Here is an 18,102-nt window from a genome sequence, read left to right as displayed (position 1 = left end):
GGTTTGGATTCTTGAACAAATTAATTCCGATCCCCATAAGCGGCCATAGGTAGCCGAGTGTGGAATCGCCAACTTCGGCCCACCGATGCTGAAGATCGACCCATTTCCAAGGTTTTGTCTGCTTTTGTGTTGGGCTCTAGAATCCCAATAGTATTGTGTTGGTCGGTGAAACGAAGGAATTGTAAATAAGAAATTTTGAATATGAAAATAGAGTAAATTTATTTATTTTTTGGATAAAATTCCTGTACATGAAATTAGGATGCCAATCCTAAAATTTTATTAAAATTTTAAATAAAAATGGAAATGGAGTAGAGTTGGTAGTTTGTATTTCAATAGTTGTGTGATAATCGTAGTGCATATTAGTAATTGTGTGATATTACTGGTCGAATTTCGAGTAACGTACGTTGTGGTGGAATATTTATACTAAACTATTCCTCCCACCTTATATATATATGGTAGGGATATCAAGTTTGATTGTTATTGAAAAGAAATAAAATAAAAATACAAGAAAAGGTGCTTTGGCTAAGAAAATTAAGGATCCCCGCAGAAGTATTTAAATTTGGTATGAACTCGCCATTAATTGAGACGCAATCAAGATACATATGTAAAAGTTTACATATTGCTCTATAAAACCATAAACCAAAAAAAAAAAACTGTATAACTAAAAAGCCAAAAAGGAAAAAAAAAATTATATAACGTAAATGAGAAAATTTCTGGCCCCCCTTCTATCACGCACGTCCTTCAGGGATCTAATTGGTAGATATTTGATACCAGTTTATTTGGATAGTTTATTATTTGCAGTAAAAAAAAATTTCCCCTAAAAAATTATCCCTAATAATCTGCTCTCCAAACATGACATTTTCCGTCAAGACTCCAAGAAGCTATGGCCGGAAGCCAATAAGCTATGGGCGGAACTCACTAAGCTATGGGTGGAAGAAACTAAGCTATGGGTTGAAGACAGAAGGGGCTGACGCTGCCATCCTTCTTCCAAGTCGTAGAAGCTGACGCAGGCGCTGTCTCTGGCGGGTGGCTTGGTATCTCTGTATATCCCATACAGCACTAGTTGAGCTGTTCCAAGTATACATCCTGTCCCATTTGGTACCTGCAAATATAATTTAGATGCGAAAAATGTCAAATTACAACCGAGGAGGAGGTCTTGGTTTATGTGGTTAAAGTTAAGATCATTGCATCTAATATAGGTTAACTTTTTTAATTAGTCAATAATCTTGAAGGTGGCAGGCAACAACCAAAAAAAAAGAAAAAGGGAAGATAGTGAGAGTCGCTAGCATTTCATTATCGACCATGCATGCATGGGACAAGATAACGTGGGGAAAATTACCCCACAAAAATGGGTAGTTTATGTATAAAAATTTATAAAGTTGCTCTCATAGTTAGAGAATATTATCCCTACGTCTCTTCAGTAATAAGAAATTTATTTGGTGTTACTTTTATATTTGTCATTTGTCATCATCAAATCAACACACGTAGAAACAAAAATGGCTCATTTTATCCCTTACACTTTCATCGAAGATCAAAACCAACTAACGAGTACTCAAATTTACTTTCATTCTTTCTTTCTCTGTCTCCTAAACACAAATTCATTTGAAAAGTTTACATAATTTTTTTCTCTGCATATTGAAACTCACAAAAAAAATTGCTCATTTCACCTTTACAAATAGAGGAAATTCTCTAGGAATTTGAAATTAAGTAGAAGCAGCAAAATCCTCATTAATTTTCTTTATTTTTGTTCTAGGATGTGTATAAATGGGGCCCTTTGAGAAATTGTAACTGATCGATCATTAGGACTAATAATTAATTGTAGAAATGAGGAAAGAGTGAACTTACCGAAACGAAATAATCTCCTATCAACCAACCATACAAAGCCCAAACGCCTCCACTCAGGAAGATGAAAAATGAAAGGTAAAAAGGCATGTACTCCACACTCCTGGTCATCACCACCGTCCTCTGAAAGTGAAATTCCGACAGATTCATGAGAGTATCCATTGCATATATATGGTTTGCATATGGTTTCATGATCTCAATATTCTTACCATGGAAGAAAGCGGCGAAGCGTACGTGACAATGATGAAACCTGCGGCCAAGAAACCCATGGATGCGACCCGAGCTTCTCCTTTAAATGCCAGTCGCGTAAATAAAATCGCTCCCACCAAGAATCCAACATTCAAAGTCCCTACAATAAGTGCAATTTTAACCTGCAAATTGCAATTAAAAAAAAAATTTATGTCGGTAAAAAGACCATAGAAAAGAAATTATGGTAACGAGTAAAGAAATGATGATTGATTGATGGGGAATGTAATATTAATAATGGATCATGAAGATGGTTGTAGCTAGCTACCTTGTTGCTTGGAGGAGCATAGAAAAGGAAGAGGCCAACATAAACAATCCCAAGTATGCTTCCAAACGCATTGATTGTGCCGACAAGAAATGCGCTGGGCTGTACAATTCCATAGTACGTCCATAGAGATGCACTCAGCAACGAACATATGTATGGAAGGCTGTCAAATTCCTCCGTCGATTTGTTCTTTACTATCCTCTTGAAGGTGTCTCTGCAAATCATTACAATATATTCATCTTGACAGGATTGCAATGTGAGAGGCATTACCATTTTCTCACCCAAATTCCCACAAACAAAAGGGAATATAATTAAAAACTCGAGAAGGGCCAGCTTAATTACATGGGCGCAAGGAATACAAGCATTGACGTGACATTGCCTGCAACCAAAAAAGATAATTTTTCTTTAAAAAAAAAAAAACCAATTAGAGAAATTTTTTATTATTTCTATCTTGTATGAAGATGGAGAAGTAGAAATTTGGGAATATCCAACCACAATAGATCGATATGATCTCAAATGCATGCAATAAATATATCATGAAAAGTTGTACGTGCGCCTGATGATGAGCCACGAAACAAAGAAGTTTAGGTTCTCACCCAAGATGCCAATGAAGAAGGTGAAACCTTCCATTTTTGGTGAAGGCCACCAAAATCTTGACAACAGCACTCCAAAACGCAAATGCCTCCCAAACAAAAAGAAAGGCCTTCAGAACGGCTTATAAGACGAAGAGGATGAGGCGGCTTTGCTTGCAACTTCACAAACTAGCGATTTGTATGGAAAAAATCAATTAATGTTGTTTTCTTGTTCTTAGTTTACTTTAAAAAAAAAAAGAAAAAAAGAAAGACATTTAAGGTGCTGTAAGTAACTATAGTTTAAATTTATGGAAAATAGGTACATATGATCCACACTTCAAAGGAAGACATCTTTTAGGTAGCCAATTACATCTTGAAAAATATGCTCCATATCCATTTAATTCCCACAGTCATGTGCATGTGCGATTGGTTGTTTGGATTGCCATCTTTGGAACTTTTTTTTTGAGAATATTTCCTTAATGAATTTCTTGGTCATCTTTTTTTTTATTATTATTTTTACAAACATCACATCTCAAAAAAGTGTTGTGCATGGTAATTTTATATTTTCTAAATTTTAGTTAATTCTAATCCACCCCTCATCCTTTGATTAAGCCTAAATGAGTGATTACTTGCTAATTGAGTGTTTTAAACAAGAACAATCAAAGACAAAAGATTGAAACCCTTTTCTTTCAAAATTAAGAAGGACAAGAGCAACAAAAAAAAAAAAATCACAAATCTAGGGACTTCAGAAAATATATATATGTTCGTGTGACATTAATGATTCATGGTTTCACAACCACCCAAAAATGTGGTTTAGATTCACAATCTTCCCAAAGATATAATTTAGGGCTGGTAAATTCTCCAAAAATTTAATTCTGAATTCACAACTTCCATAAAAATTCAACATCGAGTTCACAACTTAATTTCTTTAACATGGAATTCAAGATTAGGATTTTAATATAGGAGGACACCTTGCACCATCACTATATTAACAAGCATTGTTTAGTTTCATGCACTTATCGGGCCTCCAAATTCGTCACATTTGAGCAATTCACCTAAGGTCTATTGCCCCAAAACAGCAAACTTTAAATATATGCATACAGGCTCCACTCAACCTGCAATAACTCATATTCTGTCTTAAAAAACTTTTAAACATGGAAAAGCATCAATTCCCATGCACGTTGAAGAATTCAAGAAGGTCAAAAACTGCAAACACACAGGATGGAATTAAATAATATTCAGGAGCTATGTAATAATTTGCATTGTCTTCAAGAAGGGCATTTGTTAACACACAGGAAGGAATTGTTTCCTCAGAGAAACAGCCTCATCAGGGCTAAACATTTGGCTAAACAATTGAATATCCCGTCGAAGTGCAAATGAGACGTCAGTTTACTGATGACTGTTTCAGATGTTAGATACATATCATAAAGATATGGTAAAACAGCAGTATTTATTGTTGAATTATAGAAGTTTCAGATTACATGATTATGGTACATAACAGACTAGTAGAGTAAGATCATACTTTCATTCATTAAGTTAAAGAAACATATTATTGGTTCTTGACAGTTTCTGTACATTTCTTCTTTACATATAGCAGAAAATCAGACTTGAAAAGTTGTTTCCACTACCACTACAGTTACTTGAATAATTGTGTGAACTCATGATTACAATGTCAATAATATCTCCATTAATCCATGATACCTTCCGTCTTCAGCCAATCATTAATTTTTGACAGACCGAATTCTCTAATTGTCAATAGCTCCATTAATCCATGATACCTTCCGTCTTCTGCCAATCATTAAGTTTTGACGGACCATACTCTTAACTAGATATAAGCTCGTGTATTACAGCACGGAACCATCTAAATTGATATCAAACTTAGGATAAAAATATTTATACAGGAGAGGAATTTACCATAATTTTAGAGAACAATACCAAAACTGAGTACTTTTTATGTTGCGATCAAAATCTAAGTCTTCCCATATATACGTGTGGAAATGAAAACGTTTGATACATGACTTTTGCATCTAAATAATGATCCAAAGTTTGCAAACACCTATATCAGCATCAACTTTACACGATAGTATTGGTCATAAGGGTAACAAAATTAGATATCAAACTAAGGCTCTTTCACTAATCCCTTATCTGGTTCTTACTTACTTCCTCGTCATACGCTGGTAATTAATGACTAAGCAAAATATATTAATGCTTACCTGAAGTATCCAATTTCGCGTGGTTAGAAGATGACTTTAATCTAGCCTCCGCCCTGAGCCTTGTTCATGCACTCTTCTGATGGACTTCTAATCCTCTGCAACTTCACAGGCATGAAAAAGAAACCAAGGCTTTTAAAGAAGCACCATGGAATCAGAGCAAAATCTTTTGAGGCTGGTTTATATTTTATTATTATAGTAGCAGAATCATAGTGCCAATTAAGACCAATCATGGTAGTATGACTCAACAGTGATTGTAGAATGACTCGAGTAGACATATGCATTAGCTGTAAGCGATCGGTGAAAATGGCGTCAGGCTCTCAAGACCTTGAGCTTGCATTATGAGATTGTGACTTGCATTATTCCTAAGCGTTCATGTTGGTGTCGCACAACCATTGGATGAAGTGAAAACACTGCAACATTTTTGTTTGCGAGTTAAGCAGGAATGGATGGTTCTTTCATCGAGGAGGATCGGGTAGGATGATAAAAACGAGAATAATTGTAAATAGCAAATTTTGAATTCAAGATTTCTCAATCAAGAAAAACAAAAAAAAAAGCTTTTCAAGTATAATACTAATTGTTAATTTTTCATCAATCAAGTATCCCACTTGTTCGCCTTTTGGTTATAACAAACAATAATTTACATCAATCAACTATTCCACCTGTGAACATACACACCGTGCCAAGCAATTCAGTTTCTTTTTCTCTTTATTCTTTGCTATATTATGGCAGCGGCCCAAGCACCATTAATAACGCAGTTTATGTGGCACGATCGTTTAAAAATGCAATATGCGCAATTTTCTGAACTGTGAATAATAGTTTTGAGGTTCCAAAACTCAACTTAATCCTAAGAATATTAGTTAAGTGAGTATAAGATTCTTAGTTCGGCCCTTTTTCCCCCCTATAAGGCCTGGAGTTGTCCTTGGAGAAAAAAAGAAAAAGAAAAAGGTTCAAGGAGGTTCTAAGGGGAAAAAAAACAACAAAAGTTCCAGGAAGTTCTCGGACCAACTTTCGAGTACGGCAATTCTAGACTGAGAAAGAAACTTCCTAGCACTTCTGGGTCATGTTTTACTCAATCCACGTGATTGCAGAAAACTGCTGAATCAACTCCACATCAGAATGCTAGAAAGCTAAAGAGCCACACTGCTCATAATTTGCCGAACCACATGAGAATTTGCAAGAAATGGTGGCCAATTTGAATAAGAAATTCGACAACACAACTGTCACGAACATTATTGATTCATGTGCTCTTCCAAGAACCTTAAATACATCAAAATCTTCTCTGTATTTAATTATTTGGAAAGCCAGTGATTTTTATATTACACCACCACATTATTAAGCTCATTAAATACTAAAACATGAAGAAACATACAGACAGAGATATCAGCTGGAGCCGGAGGAGCAGTTTGCGAGAGAGGTAAGTTGATCTCACAGTCGGGACTGTCCAGGATCCGAGGTTGAACCCTGTAATAAACAGATTTTTTAATTTCACCAGTCACAACCACCAGAATGGACGTGTCAAAAAAATCTAGGGAGTGCGTGCGTGTGCGCATCTGGAATGAGCATGAAATGGCCAATTTGACATTGACAAGTTTGTAATTGAAAATGTAAGCCCGGATTACAGCTGAAACAATAGGAAATCGACAGATCTAACTCGAGTTGGGGAAGAAAAAACGATGGCTAAATAAAAGAGGAAAGGGGCAAGAACGTTTGTCAAACCAAATACTACCATTTGAACAAGTTTGTAACTTATCGTTAACAACTTGTACAACTTCACAACAATTGTATTTTGATATTAAGTCACTGTTCATGTGATCTCCACACGTAATAATGACGTCCCTGTTGCGAAGTTGTACATTTAGCTTATAACGAGAGTTACAACTTGTTGACAAAATGTTGCACGGTTCAAACAATCGTTCATGCCCATCTCCCAAATGATGGGAGAAGAGGGTTGTAATTGAAGACGTTTGACAAACATGGATGACTAATCACTGAACACGAGGGTTGACTAGAGAATTCTTACCAGAGGAGCACCTTTGGCAGCTCTATCGGCCAAGTATGCACAAGGCTTGAAAAATCCCCCATACAAATTTGCCCATTCTTCCAATCTCGAACAAATGTATTTGGATCCAAAAGTATCAGCCCAAAACAAAATTCCTCCCCTGATTAATTAACATGCAATTAGGTCGGTAGTCTGACTGAAGATAACATCATTAGAACATTGATAGTTTTTAATATAGACCCCTTTGTGTCGCAGAGTTTTTATTTTTATTTTTTTTACTTTTCTTTTGCAACACTTATCTAATATAGGGAAGATGTTTTGAATCAGTAAAAGATTTCAAACCTGTAAGGTGGGAATCCCATTCCCATCACGGCAGAAATGTCAAGATCAGCAGATTTGACAGCAATCCCTTCAGCAAGTACCCGGCATGCCTCATTTACCACAGGGAAGAATATCATCTCCACAATATCCTTATCTGATAATTTTGTCAACTGGATGTAGGAAATCACCACAATTAGTTGGTAGATAACTTTTTTCATTAAAAGGTTCAAATCGCATATCTCAATTAGACACTGCCATGGAATGAAGGTGGTTTTTCACACACACACAGAGGGAGAAAGAGAGAGAACCTTCGGGTCAATCTTAACACCAGACATCTCTCTTGATTTCTCAATATACTTCTTTATTTCTGGATCAGGGCTGGCTTTGCGTTTGTTATCATATACATAGAACCCTCTTCGAGTAGTTTCACCTATGACAAGTGTATGGCCGATTAAACATGTTCAACACTTGCAACATGATATTAGATTGTGAGCCATTTATCAAGAGCTCCAGCAAACGAGTGAGCTTACCTGCTCTCTTATCTTCTTGCATGAGTGGAATAAGCATCGACTTATAAGTTCTCTCAGGAAAATTTAAGACAAACTGAGAGCCGGTTGCGATTGCAACACCAAATCCAACCAGGTCACACAATCTACACGGACACATTGAAGCCGCGAGGCCACCACCATTTTAGTAAATTGTCGCCTTCAGCATCAATAATGAGATTAAAGGATACAAAACAGCTACATTTATTATCTCTTACCTGAAAGGACCCATTGGCATTCCAAATTTGTTGATTGCTCTATCAATCTTGTACACATCCGTACCACGTTCAACAAGCAATAGGGCAGCTTGAGTGTAAGGGAAAAACATCCTATTGACAGCAAATCCAGTGCAATTTCCAACAACAACTGGGGTTTTCTTTATCTTCTTCCCAACATCTAACAAGTCCACAATTACTTGAGGAGATGTCTTTTGGGTACGAACAATTTCCAAAAGAGGCATAACATGAGCTGGACTGCATTAAACAATATACAAAAAGTTTAAATCACAACCAACGATACAAATTAGGAGGGAAGAGAAACTAGTGTACGAGCAAACTAAAGGTTACCTGAAAAAATGGGCTCCAATGATCCTATCGTGAGACCTGGTCTTCTCACCAATCAGATTTAAGTCAATTGTGGATGTGTTACTCGCAAGTATGCAATGAGAAGGGCAATACTTCTCTAAATCTGCAAATATTTGCTGCTTCAAAGATACGTTCTCAATCACAGCCTGCATTTCAACATTAATAGCATGAAGTAATCAGACAAGATTGAATTGTTGGAACCACAGGATGAGGTAGAGAAGGGGATGGGGTGGAGGATGCAACTGCAAAACCTCAATTTATACATATGCTTTACCTCTATGACCATGTCCACATCTCTAAAGCTATCATAATCAAGGACACCTTTGAGTAGAGAAAGATTCTTCTCAAACTTCTCTTGAGTCATTTTCCCTTTCTTGACTCGACTTTGCAAATTGGCTGTATTTAACCAAAAAAAAAAAAATTTGTTCCCTATCATGTCTTACATGCATGAACTAATCCAAAGGTAAAAAATCTGTCATCACCTCTCACTCTATCAATCCCAGCCTGTAGAAATTTCTCATTGACTTCTTTTAGGATCACAGGATAATTACTGAGGATCAGCGCTGTTGCTATTCCAGAACCCATTAAGCCACCACCAAGAATTGCAACCTTTTTTATCCTTCTAGGAGCCAAACCTCGGTCAGTGATTCCTGGAACCTGCATGGAGTTGGAGATATGGTCACTTAAAATATAGTCAATAATAGCTTAGGCTGAAATACGAAAAAAGCTGTCTACTTTAGACTAGAATGCAGTAATCTTTCAAACTTCAGTATCTGGAGATTTAACTTCATGATGACAGAGAATTTAAATTGGTTAAATCTGATGCATTACCTAGAGAGGGAAAGATAACATTTAGTAAATTGAGAAGCATGCCTAACTGAAGTTCAAGTTGTGACGCAGTTTAACTTATTAGATTATCCAAGTAGAAATGAAAGTCAGACTATTTCAAAGAAATGTAAGTAAACAAATATCATGGTAACTTCTCACTGCTAGAGCAATTGATTCTACAAAGTCCCATGGAATCACATTATTGTATCAAAGTAGCAAAAGCCGATTCAGAGCAGCTAGCCTACAATGTCAGTGATGGTTATTATCCAAATCACAAAAAAAACCTCTAGACAGCTACCAAATTATTTACCTTTGTCGTTCCACGTTGAGCAAAGAAAATGTGGACCAAACTCTTACAAGTGTCTGAGTGAAGGAGAACTTGAAATGCTTCAGCTTCCTGCCAATATGAGAAATTCACTGGCATTACATATTGCTGAGAAACTTGAGCATCAGGAAAAGAGAATTGAAAGCAGATAAATACCTTGAAAAGGCCAGCACGAGGACCTGAAATAATACCTTCCTCCACAACATCAATGCAAACCAATGGATGTGTGAGATTTGGAGCCTGCTTACGTATTTGAGCTCGTGCAAACTTCAGTATTTCCTTAACCTCAGCAAGAGATTCTAACTTATCAGTCTTATAAAGGCTAGAAACCCAAGGTCTTTTTCGCTCCAAAATTTCAAGTGCCCAGCGACGAGCAGTAGCCAGCAGTTGATCTGGTGTAGCTATTTCATCCACAAGCCCTAAACTAAGAGCTTCTTCCCCTTTTACAGGCTTTGACATCTGAATGGAAGAGTAGAATATGAATTACACCCAAACTCAGTTTTCCCAAGCTATCCTGCCAAAAGTTGCAAGCTAGAGCTTACCAGCATCATTTCAAGAGACTTGGCAAGACCTACAAGGCGAGGAAGGCGCTGCGTTCCTGCAATAATGTGATCAGTTATTTCCTGCAACTGACATATATGCTACTAGAACTTTGACAATTTAAGCATCAGAGGATCAAGCACTACTGCTAACAATAACTATTACCAATGAAAAGAAAAAACAGCATTTTGTAAGAAATCAGGTTCAAAGCTTATAACAAGAAGAGGCCCACTTTTTTCTGAAAACTGGTTTTATTACAGGACAGCTCATGATGTTCATATTGCTCACTACATCTTGTAAACCTGAAATCATAAGATCACGACTCTGTGACCTAAGATATTATGGCCAAAACAGCAAATACTGCAATATGCTGGTTAATAATAGAGCAAATTTGCATGCACCTGCTTTTTACCCTAAGTTGGAGTTTTACTAATTCTAGAGCTGCCACAAAAGCAGACCCTTTTAATTTGCTCAAAAGTTTGGTTGTACCTCCAAACCCAGGAAGTATACCAAGCTGCAGCTCCGGTAATCCTAATTGAGCATTTGAAGTTGATATACGTGCATGGCAAGCCTGACGGACAGATAACTCATAAATCAGCACATGCCAATCTGACATAAAATTTCTCGAACCACAATGAGTTGAAGGACATACCATTGCAACTTCTAACCCTCCGCCTAAGGCGAGGCCATCAATAGCAGCCACAGAGGGCTTTCTCGCAGCTGAAAGGATGGAGATTTCATTAATACTCAGTGTAAATTGCTATGTATGTCCTGAATGAAGAAAATAAATCCAGAACTGACCATCCACAGTATCACTGAGGATCTCAATTGACACGAAACCAGGTTTTGGCGCAGGGACTGAAATTGACACAAAATGATATTAGCAAAGAATAAGTGATGCACCCTCAATAACAGTCACAAGTATATATACATTAGAACATACATTTTCCCTCTTGAATTCCACCGAAAGCTGTGATGTCAAAGCCCCCCGAGAATTTTCCATTTGAGCCTGCTCAAGCATAAAAAGATTAGCTTCATACACGACTAATCCACACTCCTCAACTATCATATGCCTCACCCTTTACCTGTGACAACAATTGCCTTCACATCATCTCTCCGCAAAGCTTGTTCGTAACTCTCTTTTAAGCTGTTTAACACTGAAATGACAGAAAGTATGATTTAGAAGCTTGCTTCTATTTGAACAGAAAATTGAAAAACTAAAGCCTAGTAGAAGAGAAGACAAACTGATGCCCATATTCTTTTAGCGTATGCTGAGCATACATTAAACATCTCTGGGCATGCTTTTACGCAATCTCTTACAAAAAACACCCATAAGATGAAGCCAAAGACACAGAAGATTAACTGAATGCAATTCAAAGTAAGGACGTGGTGAACTCTCTTCACATCTCCACATAAAAGAGTCTCTGTGATTATCCTGAGTTGCCCCAACTTAAGGACAGCGAAATAGAGACCACCTAAATGACTTCCAGCGTTGGGAAGCAAGAAAGTTATGCTCCATGCATATTCAATATATAGCTTTTAGAATGCTGAAGGAAGGGAGTTGTCCGACTCTTTTCTCGTTGGCTTCTTGCATTGGTATGTTTAAACACTGTATTCCACGAGTTACAGATTGATTGGCAGTCCATCTCTTGATATTTGTATGCTGGCGTCCTGGCAGAAGGATCTCCCTTATTTGCGAGTTCTCCTTCTTCTCTCATTAAATTTTTAGTCTTGAATTTGAAACATTACGTTGCAAAAATCTACTCTCCTAAAGGAGTAAAATAAGGCTAATGTCAGATACAACTCCCTACAAACTATGCCTCTACAAGTGCACTATCCTTCTGCCATTCCTATCCAATATGACGTCTTAGCTCCAAGCAATCTACCATAATCCAGTGGTCATCTTAAATGAGCTAAAAAATTGCTCACATTTCCATCAAACTTCTTTGCTAAAGTCAATGACGAAGTTCCTATTTTATCCAAACAAACGTGACTGTTCATGATCATAAACCGATGAGAAGTTCAAATTACCGCCACAATACAACAACACAAAGAGAGCAACAAATTAAAAACTCTCCTGCAATAAGCAAGTCCAAATTCAGGGATAACCCAAAAAATAAATCACAAACATAATAAAGTCACAATCTTGGGAGGTGAGTTGGACATGATTTCCAACAACTCGCACCAAAATTGGAAAAAAGAAAAACAAGAAATGCAAATGAGACGCCGAGATCTAAAATTAACAGGTAGCGAATTTCTAGTACCATCCAAAGAAAGAGAATTGACAGGAGGATTAAAGATGGTGATCACAGCAACCCCATCAGCTCCAACCTCAATTGTTGTTCTTCCCTTTGGGTTTCTACTGCTCATCTTGTCTTCTTTTTGTTCAACCAAAAAAGGAAAACAAATCTTTTACAATAAAGAAAGCTCAAAAAATTGAAAATTTTGTTCAGCTGATATTTGGGCTTGGGATGATGGATCGTCTGTTATCCTAACTCGGAAGCAAGCAAAACGCAGCGTATTTATTGAGAAAGCAAGGCGAGGAGGAGTCGTGTGACGTAAGGGGCGATTGTAAGATATACCTCGGTATACATTGTAGATAATGATATGATTAAGATTTTCTTTTTATTACTACATTTAGATGGGGCACTTTTTAGATTTTTCCTTCTAAATAGATATGTCCACTCTCGGTTTTGGAAATTGAGGTACAAAGTCTGCTGAGATTTTTTGGATTCCGTGCCTCTTTTTCTCCTTTTCCGATACAATGTTTGGCTTTTTCTAGTACTGTCAATGGGGCTGGGCCAACCCGAACTCGACTCGCTCGACCCGACAAAAAGCCCGATGAGCCCGATCATTTAGTGAGCCGGTCTGAATCTGAACCTAAAAATAGGCCCGAATTAAATGTGAGTCAAGCTTGGGCCTTATTAGGCTCAAACCCGATATAGGCCCGGGCCTTTAATTACCTATATATATAATATTTATATTTTGATATTATGTATAATTATATATCCAAATATATTATTACTAAATACTAAATATATACATAAATTACAAAACACAAAAATACATCTAAAAACTCTTTCATGAACTTTCTTGAGAGCCAATATTGGTAATACATAACTAAATCTCTAATTTTTCTTATTGGTTGAGTAAATTTTAGTATTGGCATAATATTGGTTGATTTTTTTTTTTGTCTACAAACACAAAAATCATCAAGCATATTTGGATTTAAATCACAAGATTATAAAAAAAAGTTTTAACTTTTAAAGATGTATTGGCTTATGATCGCATGTTTTATTACTATTTTTCATGCATTTTGAATGGATTAAATATAAATATTGTTGAAAAATTTTTGGTTTATATACGTTTTAAGAACTATTATTTGTTCATGTTTAGTTTTAATATTATAGTCTTGTAAATGTTAAATTAGTTTTACAACTCAATAGTTATAGTAATTATATTAAGAAAATTAAGAAGTAATAAGTGAGATTGGGCTAAACCCGATTAAGGCTCACAACCCGAATATTATGTGAGTTGAGTATGAGTTTCACATTTACGAACCCGAAACTCATAGCCCGAATCCCGAAAATGATTCAAATTAAATGAGTTGAACTTGAACTCATCAAAGCCCGGCTCATCAAAACCCGGCTCATTAGACCCGATTGACAGGCCTAGCTTTTTCTGATGCAATTTGGCTGTATAGTTTGATTCTAAACGTTCAATATTGCAACACTTAGGTTGTGTTTGGATTGTATTTTTCATGATTTTTCATAAAAAAATTACTGTAGCGATTTGATGTATGTGAGAAAAAAAAGGTAATAGAAAAATATGATCACGAAAAACGACGTAATTTTCCGACAGAAAACTGCAATCCAAACAAGGCCGTCTTTCCTCCTTGATAAACAGAAAATCCGATTAGTACTTGCAGATTCTTAATCGATCTGTTAAACTTTATAAGCTTGTACTCGTATTTGGGATAAAATTAAGATTGTTCTTTTAGGACTTTTTATACAAATTTTTAGTACTATATTATATTAAATGTATAATTTTGCAACTAATTTGCGAACTTTTAGCACTATATTATATTATTAAAATGGTTGCAAGTAAGTACGTGGTCAAAATTTCATATGAAGCATTTTTTTTTTCTCATTCTATTAAACGAGGTCATCAATAGTAACTTCAACATTGTCGTCATTTTATCCTCTTTAAACGGTTCATTTGACGTAATCAAGCTAATTAAACAAGCACAAAAGGGATGCAACATCAAACATCATTTGTTTACTCATTTTGCATTTAGATTTATAAGCTGGCTAAGATTTTTTCCCTTTCGTATTCAATAAGTACAAATTATACGTATCACTAATATATTTTTGTAATATGTGTGTGGAATAAATACTATAACTTTCTTTAATGTTTTACGGTTGTTCAAATAAAACTGTTCTCAAATATTTTAACAAAGTAATTTTCCTCTGATATTACAAAAATAAAATAAATACTACTCGATCCATGTGAATTTACAATTAGACTTTCCAATAAAGTCACATATAAATTATAGAAATAATCGTTCAAAACATCCCTCACAAAATGCAAAGAATGTTTTGAACGATTTTTCCTATATTATAAATCTCTCGGAATGGGAAGGTGCTCATCACGACCATGTTTCGCGCGTCACACTGGAGTTGTCATGTTTTTCGAAGTTTTCAATCCACACGCAACGGTTTTTGCGGGAAGCAGATGCCACATCAGACATTTTAGAAAGCTTGAGACAGTCAAACATCAGACAAATCATAAATCATACTCGTCGTCACGTTACTGGATGCTAAACGACACATTTGGTGTGCTGATCGTATGTTAGCATTACCTCCTACTTCCATTAAAAAAAAAAATTCTTCATCATTCAATTTAACAATGGTAGTGCAGTTAATGATGTGCTTTATTTCCCCAAGCAAAAGATTAGCAGTAATTTTTTTTCCCAGTGATAGAAATAAATTTTTTTAATAAAAAAAAATTCGAGAGAATTCAAACGCACAACTGAAAAAGTGATGTATATTTATTAACTGCACCAATATGTGTGAGCAATGATGAAGCAATAAACGGTCGGATTGGAGCAAAGGGGGAGTTGGTATTCCCTATGTTCACACAAATCGATGTTTCGATAAAAAAAAAAAATAAATGTAGTTTCAGATTCTATGGTCCAGTTTGGCACATGAGTTTTTTTGGGTACTTGTAGGCCTGTCAACGGATCGGGTCTAGATCCGGATCAGATCCGTTAAATTATTACGGGTATGAGTAGGGATTTAATTCCATTTTCCGGATCCGTTTTGTCAAACAAAAAACACGGGTCGGATACGGAATATAGTATTCCGGCCCGTATTAGACCCGGATCCGAATATAAATGAATTAATAATTTAAAAAATTTATATTTATCAATATAATTTGATTAGGGTGATGTATTTGAATAAAATCAATTTGATTTCTTTTCTTATTTGGTTTTTTCTTTGCATTAGTTAGAAATTAGTTTACAAATATATTTTTTTCTTATTTTTATTAGAAATTATAAATTTTGCTAAATTTGTTCGGGTAGACCCGACTCGGATCCGGGGACCCGCCGGATCTGGATCCGGAACATAGAATAAAAGACCCGTCGGGTAAACGGGTCGGATCCTGATCCGGTATAGTAGTTCGGGTCCGGGTTCGGAATAATGAATTCCGACCCGTTGACAACCCTAGGTAATTGTCTAAAACTTTACTGTAGAAGTTTTTTAAAAAATTTTTGAAGTGTGTTTTTTTTTTTTAAATATTTTGAAGTGTATAGTTTACAAACTTTGAAAATTTTTTTGAAACTATTGTAGTTAAAATTTTTTAAAAAATTGTAGCAGACAAACTTGTCTTTCAAACAAGGGTTAATTCCACTTTGTCCCCCCAAACTTTGGACGATTATCCACTTAAGTTCCTAAACTTCAAAATGGGACACTTAAGTCCCTGAACTTATAAATACCTCCCACTTAAGTCCCTGAACTTATAAATAGGGACACTTTAATCCCTAAACCCTCATAAAATGGGACACTTCGACTACCAACGGCATTCATGATTTGTTAACAATTTTCCTTAAGTGGGAGGTATTTATAAATTTAGGGACTTAAGTGTCCCATTTTGAAGTTTAGGGACTTAAGTGGGTAATCGTCCAAAGTTTGGGGGGACAAAGTGGAATTAACCCCTTCAAACAATTCCAGACAATTTCTTTTGTTGCAACTTCAATTGTTTTTTTTTCTTATCTTAAACAGTTATCTATAATTTTTAAAACTATACTAGCAGTGTATATGACTCTGCTAATTTCCATAAAGTACGTCAGAATTTCAAATTAACTGCCCATCCCACAGTCTTATCAGTAGAGTAACAATTCTGTAATGAATTTTTAAAGTTCTCAAAGAGATTGGCTGTACAGTCTTAGCATTAAGTTTGTCTGCAAACTTTGTTTAATTTCGATTCAACCATGATTGTAGTTTGTAATAGCAACCAAGAAGTTGAGAATTCTGATTCATCACGCATTCAATAATATTTTGCAAACCCAATTATCTTTTGTCAAGAGAAGGCTGCTACATGGAAGACCAACTCCCCCGAGAATTTCTTGACTCTTTGTTTGTTTTAAAAATATATATATATATTTTTTGGGTTAGCTCTTATGCAAATGATAGCATGATCCTTTTGGTTAAACAACAACAAAAGCACCTACCAAAAGTGCAGCATGCATGGACGGGTACTTGCACTGCTTTGCCTGTATTAGTTGAGAAACGCTACGCTTGTGAAATTTGATACACTACTCGTCTCAAATTGCTCCTACTTCCTTTACACTTAAAGCAAAAGAGCTATAAACATATCAAAATTTTAATTACATGGGATTAGATCGAATGCTATTAAATATTAGGCCTTGTTTGAATTGTGATTTTTCGCAGAAAATTTTTTATAATTTTTGTGAACGTACTTCTCAATCATTTTTTTATTTTACATATATCAAATCATTATAATATATATATATTTTTTATAAAAATTCTTAAAAATAATAGTAAACAAATTATAAATATTAAAGTTCACTCGTTTATACAAGAAATTGTACCCAATTCTCAATATATGATTAAAAAGAAAAAAAAAAAGATAGCTGCTCAGTACTTGTCATCCATTTGACGAGCAAACTTTCATCTACTGCCAGCCCTTCGGGGTTCGGTTCACTGGTTGTAGTCCCAGTTGGGGGAGAGCCAGGTCACGGGATCGAATCCCCGGTTTACCGTGGCTGGTGATGCTTAGGGCGAGCCGCTCCCAACCCGCAGTGGGATTAGTTGGGCCGTACGGTAACCAGTCCATGGGCCCAGATACCCACTGTGTAGAAAAAAAAAAAAAACTTTCATCTACTGCCAGCCCCTCAACAGTCAACGTCTCATCATCAAAAAGTAGGCTAAGATTTTCCAAACTACGAGCATCTGATCTCTGAGTCCAAGGCAGTGTGCTGGATATTTTTGAACGTCCAATTTCACGCCTTTGTCTTTGGTAAAGGTGAGGTCAATGAACCTTCTCTTGGCTTTTCTTCGCTTCGCACTTCGATAATACGTGGTAGTAGTGAGTTTGTTTGGATAAGAATTTATTTGGATGATTTATTTGATCTTGTTACTGTAGTACTTTTTGTGATGTGATGTATATGAGATAAAAAGGTGATTGGGAATTGTGTGTATGATGCAAGCAAAACAAAATCTGAAATAAATCTTGCAAATTTTGTCTTTCCAAACAAACTCACTATTTTTTTACACCTCAACGTGAGTACTTCGGTTTT

The 18,102-nt window shown here is 35.8% G+C and overlaps 2 protein-coding genes across 3 annotated transcripts; both read right to left on the bottom strand.

Moving 5' to 3' along the window:
* Positions 1–662: 662 nt before the first annotated feature.
* Positions 663–5,346, bottom strand: LOC113738090 (bidirectional sugar transporter SWEET17-like). Of its 2 annotated transcripts, XM_027265267.2 has the most exons (7): positions 5,139–5,346; positions 2,950–3,114; positions 2,696–2,732; positions 2,357–2,567; positions 2,052–2,213; positions 1,846–1,965; positions 663–1,102 (listed from the first exon to the last, which is right to left on the bottom strand). In XM_027265267.2, exons 2-7 carry the CDS (start codon positions 2,981–2,983, stop codon positions 866–868), a joined length of 801 nt encoding a protein of 266 aa, XP_027121068.1. In that variant the 5' UTR covers positions 2,984–3,114; positions 5,139–5,346; the 3' UTR covers positions 663–865. The 2 variants fall into 2 exon arrangements, with proteins under 2 accessions (XP_027121068.1, XP_027121069.1); XM_027265268.2 differs by lacking the exon at positions 2,950–3,114 and having other exon boundaries at positions 5,139–5,266.
* A 962-nt stretch (positions 5,347–6,308) lies between these two features.
* LOC113738089 (glyoxysomal fatty acid beta-oxidation multifunctional protein MFP-a) lies at positions 6,309–12,846 on the bottom strand. Its single transcript, XM_027265266.2, has 18 exons — positions 12,545–12,846; positions 11,366–11,437; positions 11,224–11,289; positions 11,082–11,138; positions 10,933–11,000; positions 10,770–10,851; positions 10,283–10,338; positions 9,897–10,199; positions 9,726–9,812; positions 9,070–9,244; positions 8,862–8,983; positions 8,570–8,733; positions 8,222–8,476; positions 7,989–8,110; positions 7,767–7,888; positions 7,480–7,628; positions 7,159–7,297; positions 6,309–6,599 (listed from the first exon to the last, which is right to left on the bottom strand). The coding sequence occupies exons 1-18, from the start codon at positions 12,648–12,650 to the stop codon at positions 6,564–6,566; spliced, it is 2,181 nt and encodes a 726-aa protein (XP_027121067.1). The 5' UTR covers positions 12,651–12,846; the 3' UTR covers positions 6,309–6,563.
* Positions 12,847–18,102: the final 5,256 nt, after the last annotated feature.

Source organism: Coffea arabica, chromosome 3e, assembly GCF_036785885.1.
Source record: "Coffea arabica cultivar ET-39 chromosome 3e, Coffea Arabica ET-39 HiFi, whole genome shotgun sequence".
Classification (NCBI taxonomy): domain Eukaryota; kingdom Viridiplantae; phylum Streptophyta; class Magnoliopsida; order Gentianales; family Rubiaceae; genus Coffea; species Coffea arabica.
Note: the sequence above shows the minus strand (reverse complement) of the source record. Positions and strands in the feature narration are given on the sequence as shown.

Bases quoted from the DNA above. Each gene is read 5' to 3' on its own strand.
- LOC113738090 (XM_027265267.2), bottom strand. From the start codon at position 2,983: ATGGAAGGTTTCACCTTCTTCATTGGCATCTTGG. The intron at 2,214-2,356 runs GTAGCTAGCTAC...TGCAATTTGCAG, and splicing joins ATGCTCCTCCAAGCAACAAG to GTTAAAATTGCACTTATTGT. The intron at 1,103-1,845 runs GTAAGTTCACTC...TTATATTTGCAG, and splicing joins TAGGAGATTATTTCGTTTCG to GTACCAAATGGGACAGGATG.
- LOC113738089 (XM_027265266.2), bottom strand. From the start codon at position 12,650: ATGAGCAGTAGAAACCCAAAGGGAAGAACAACAATTGAGGTTGGAGCT. The intron at 11,290-11,365 runs GTAAAGGGTGAG...ATGCTTGAGCAG, and splicing joins GAAGGCAATTGTTGTCACAG to GCTCAAATGGAAAATTCTCG. The intron at 6,600-7,158 runs GTAAGAATTCTC...TGTTTATTACAG, and splicing joins CTGCCAAAGGTGCTCCTCTG to GGTTCAACCTCGGATCCTGG.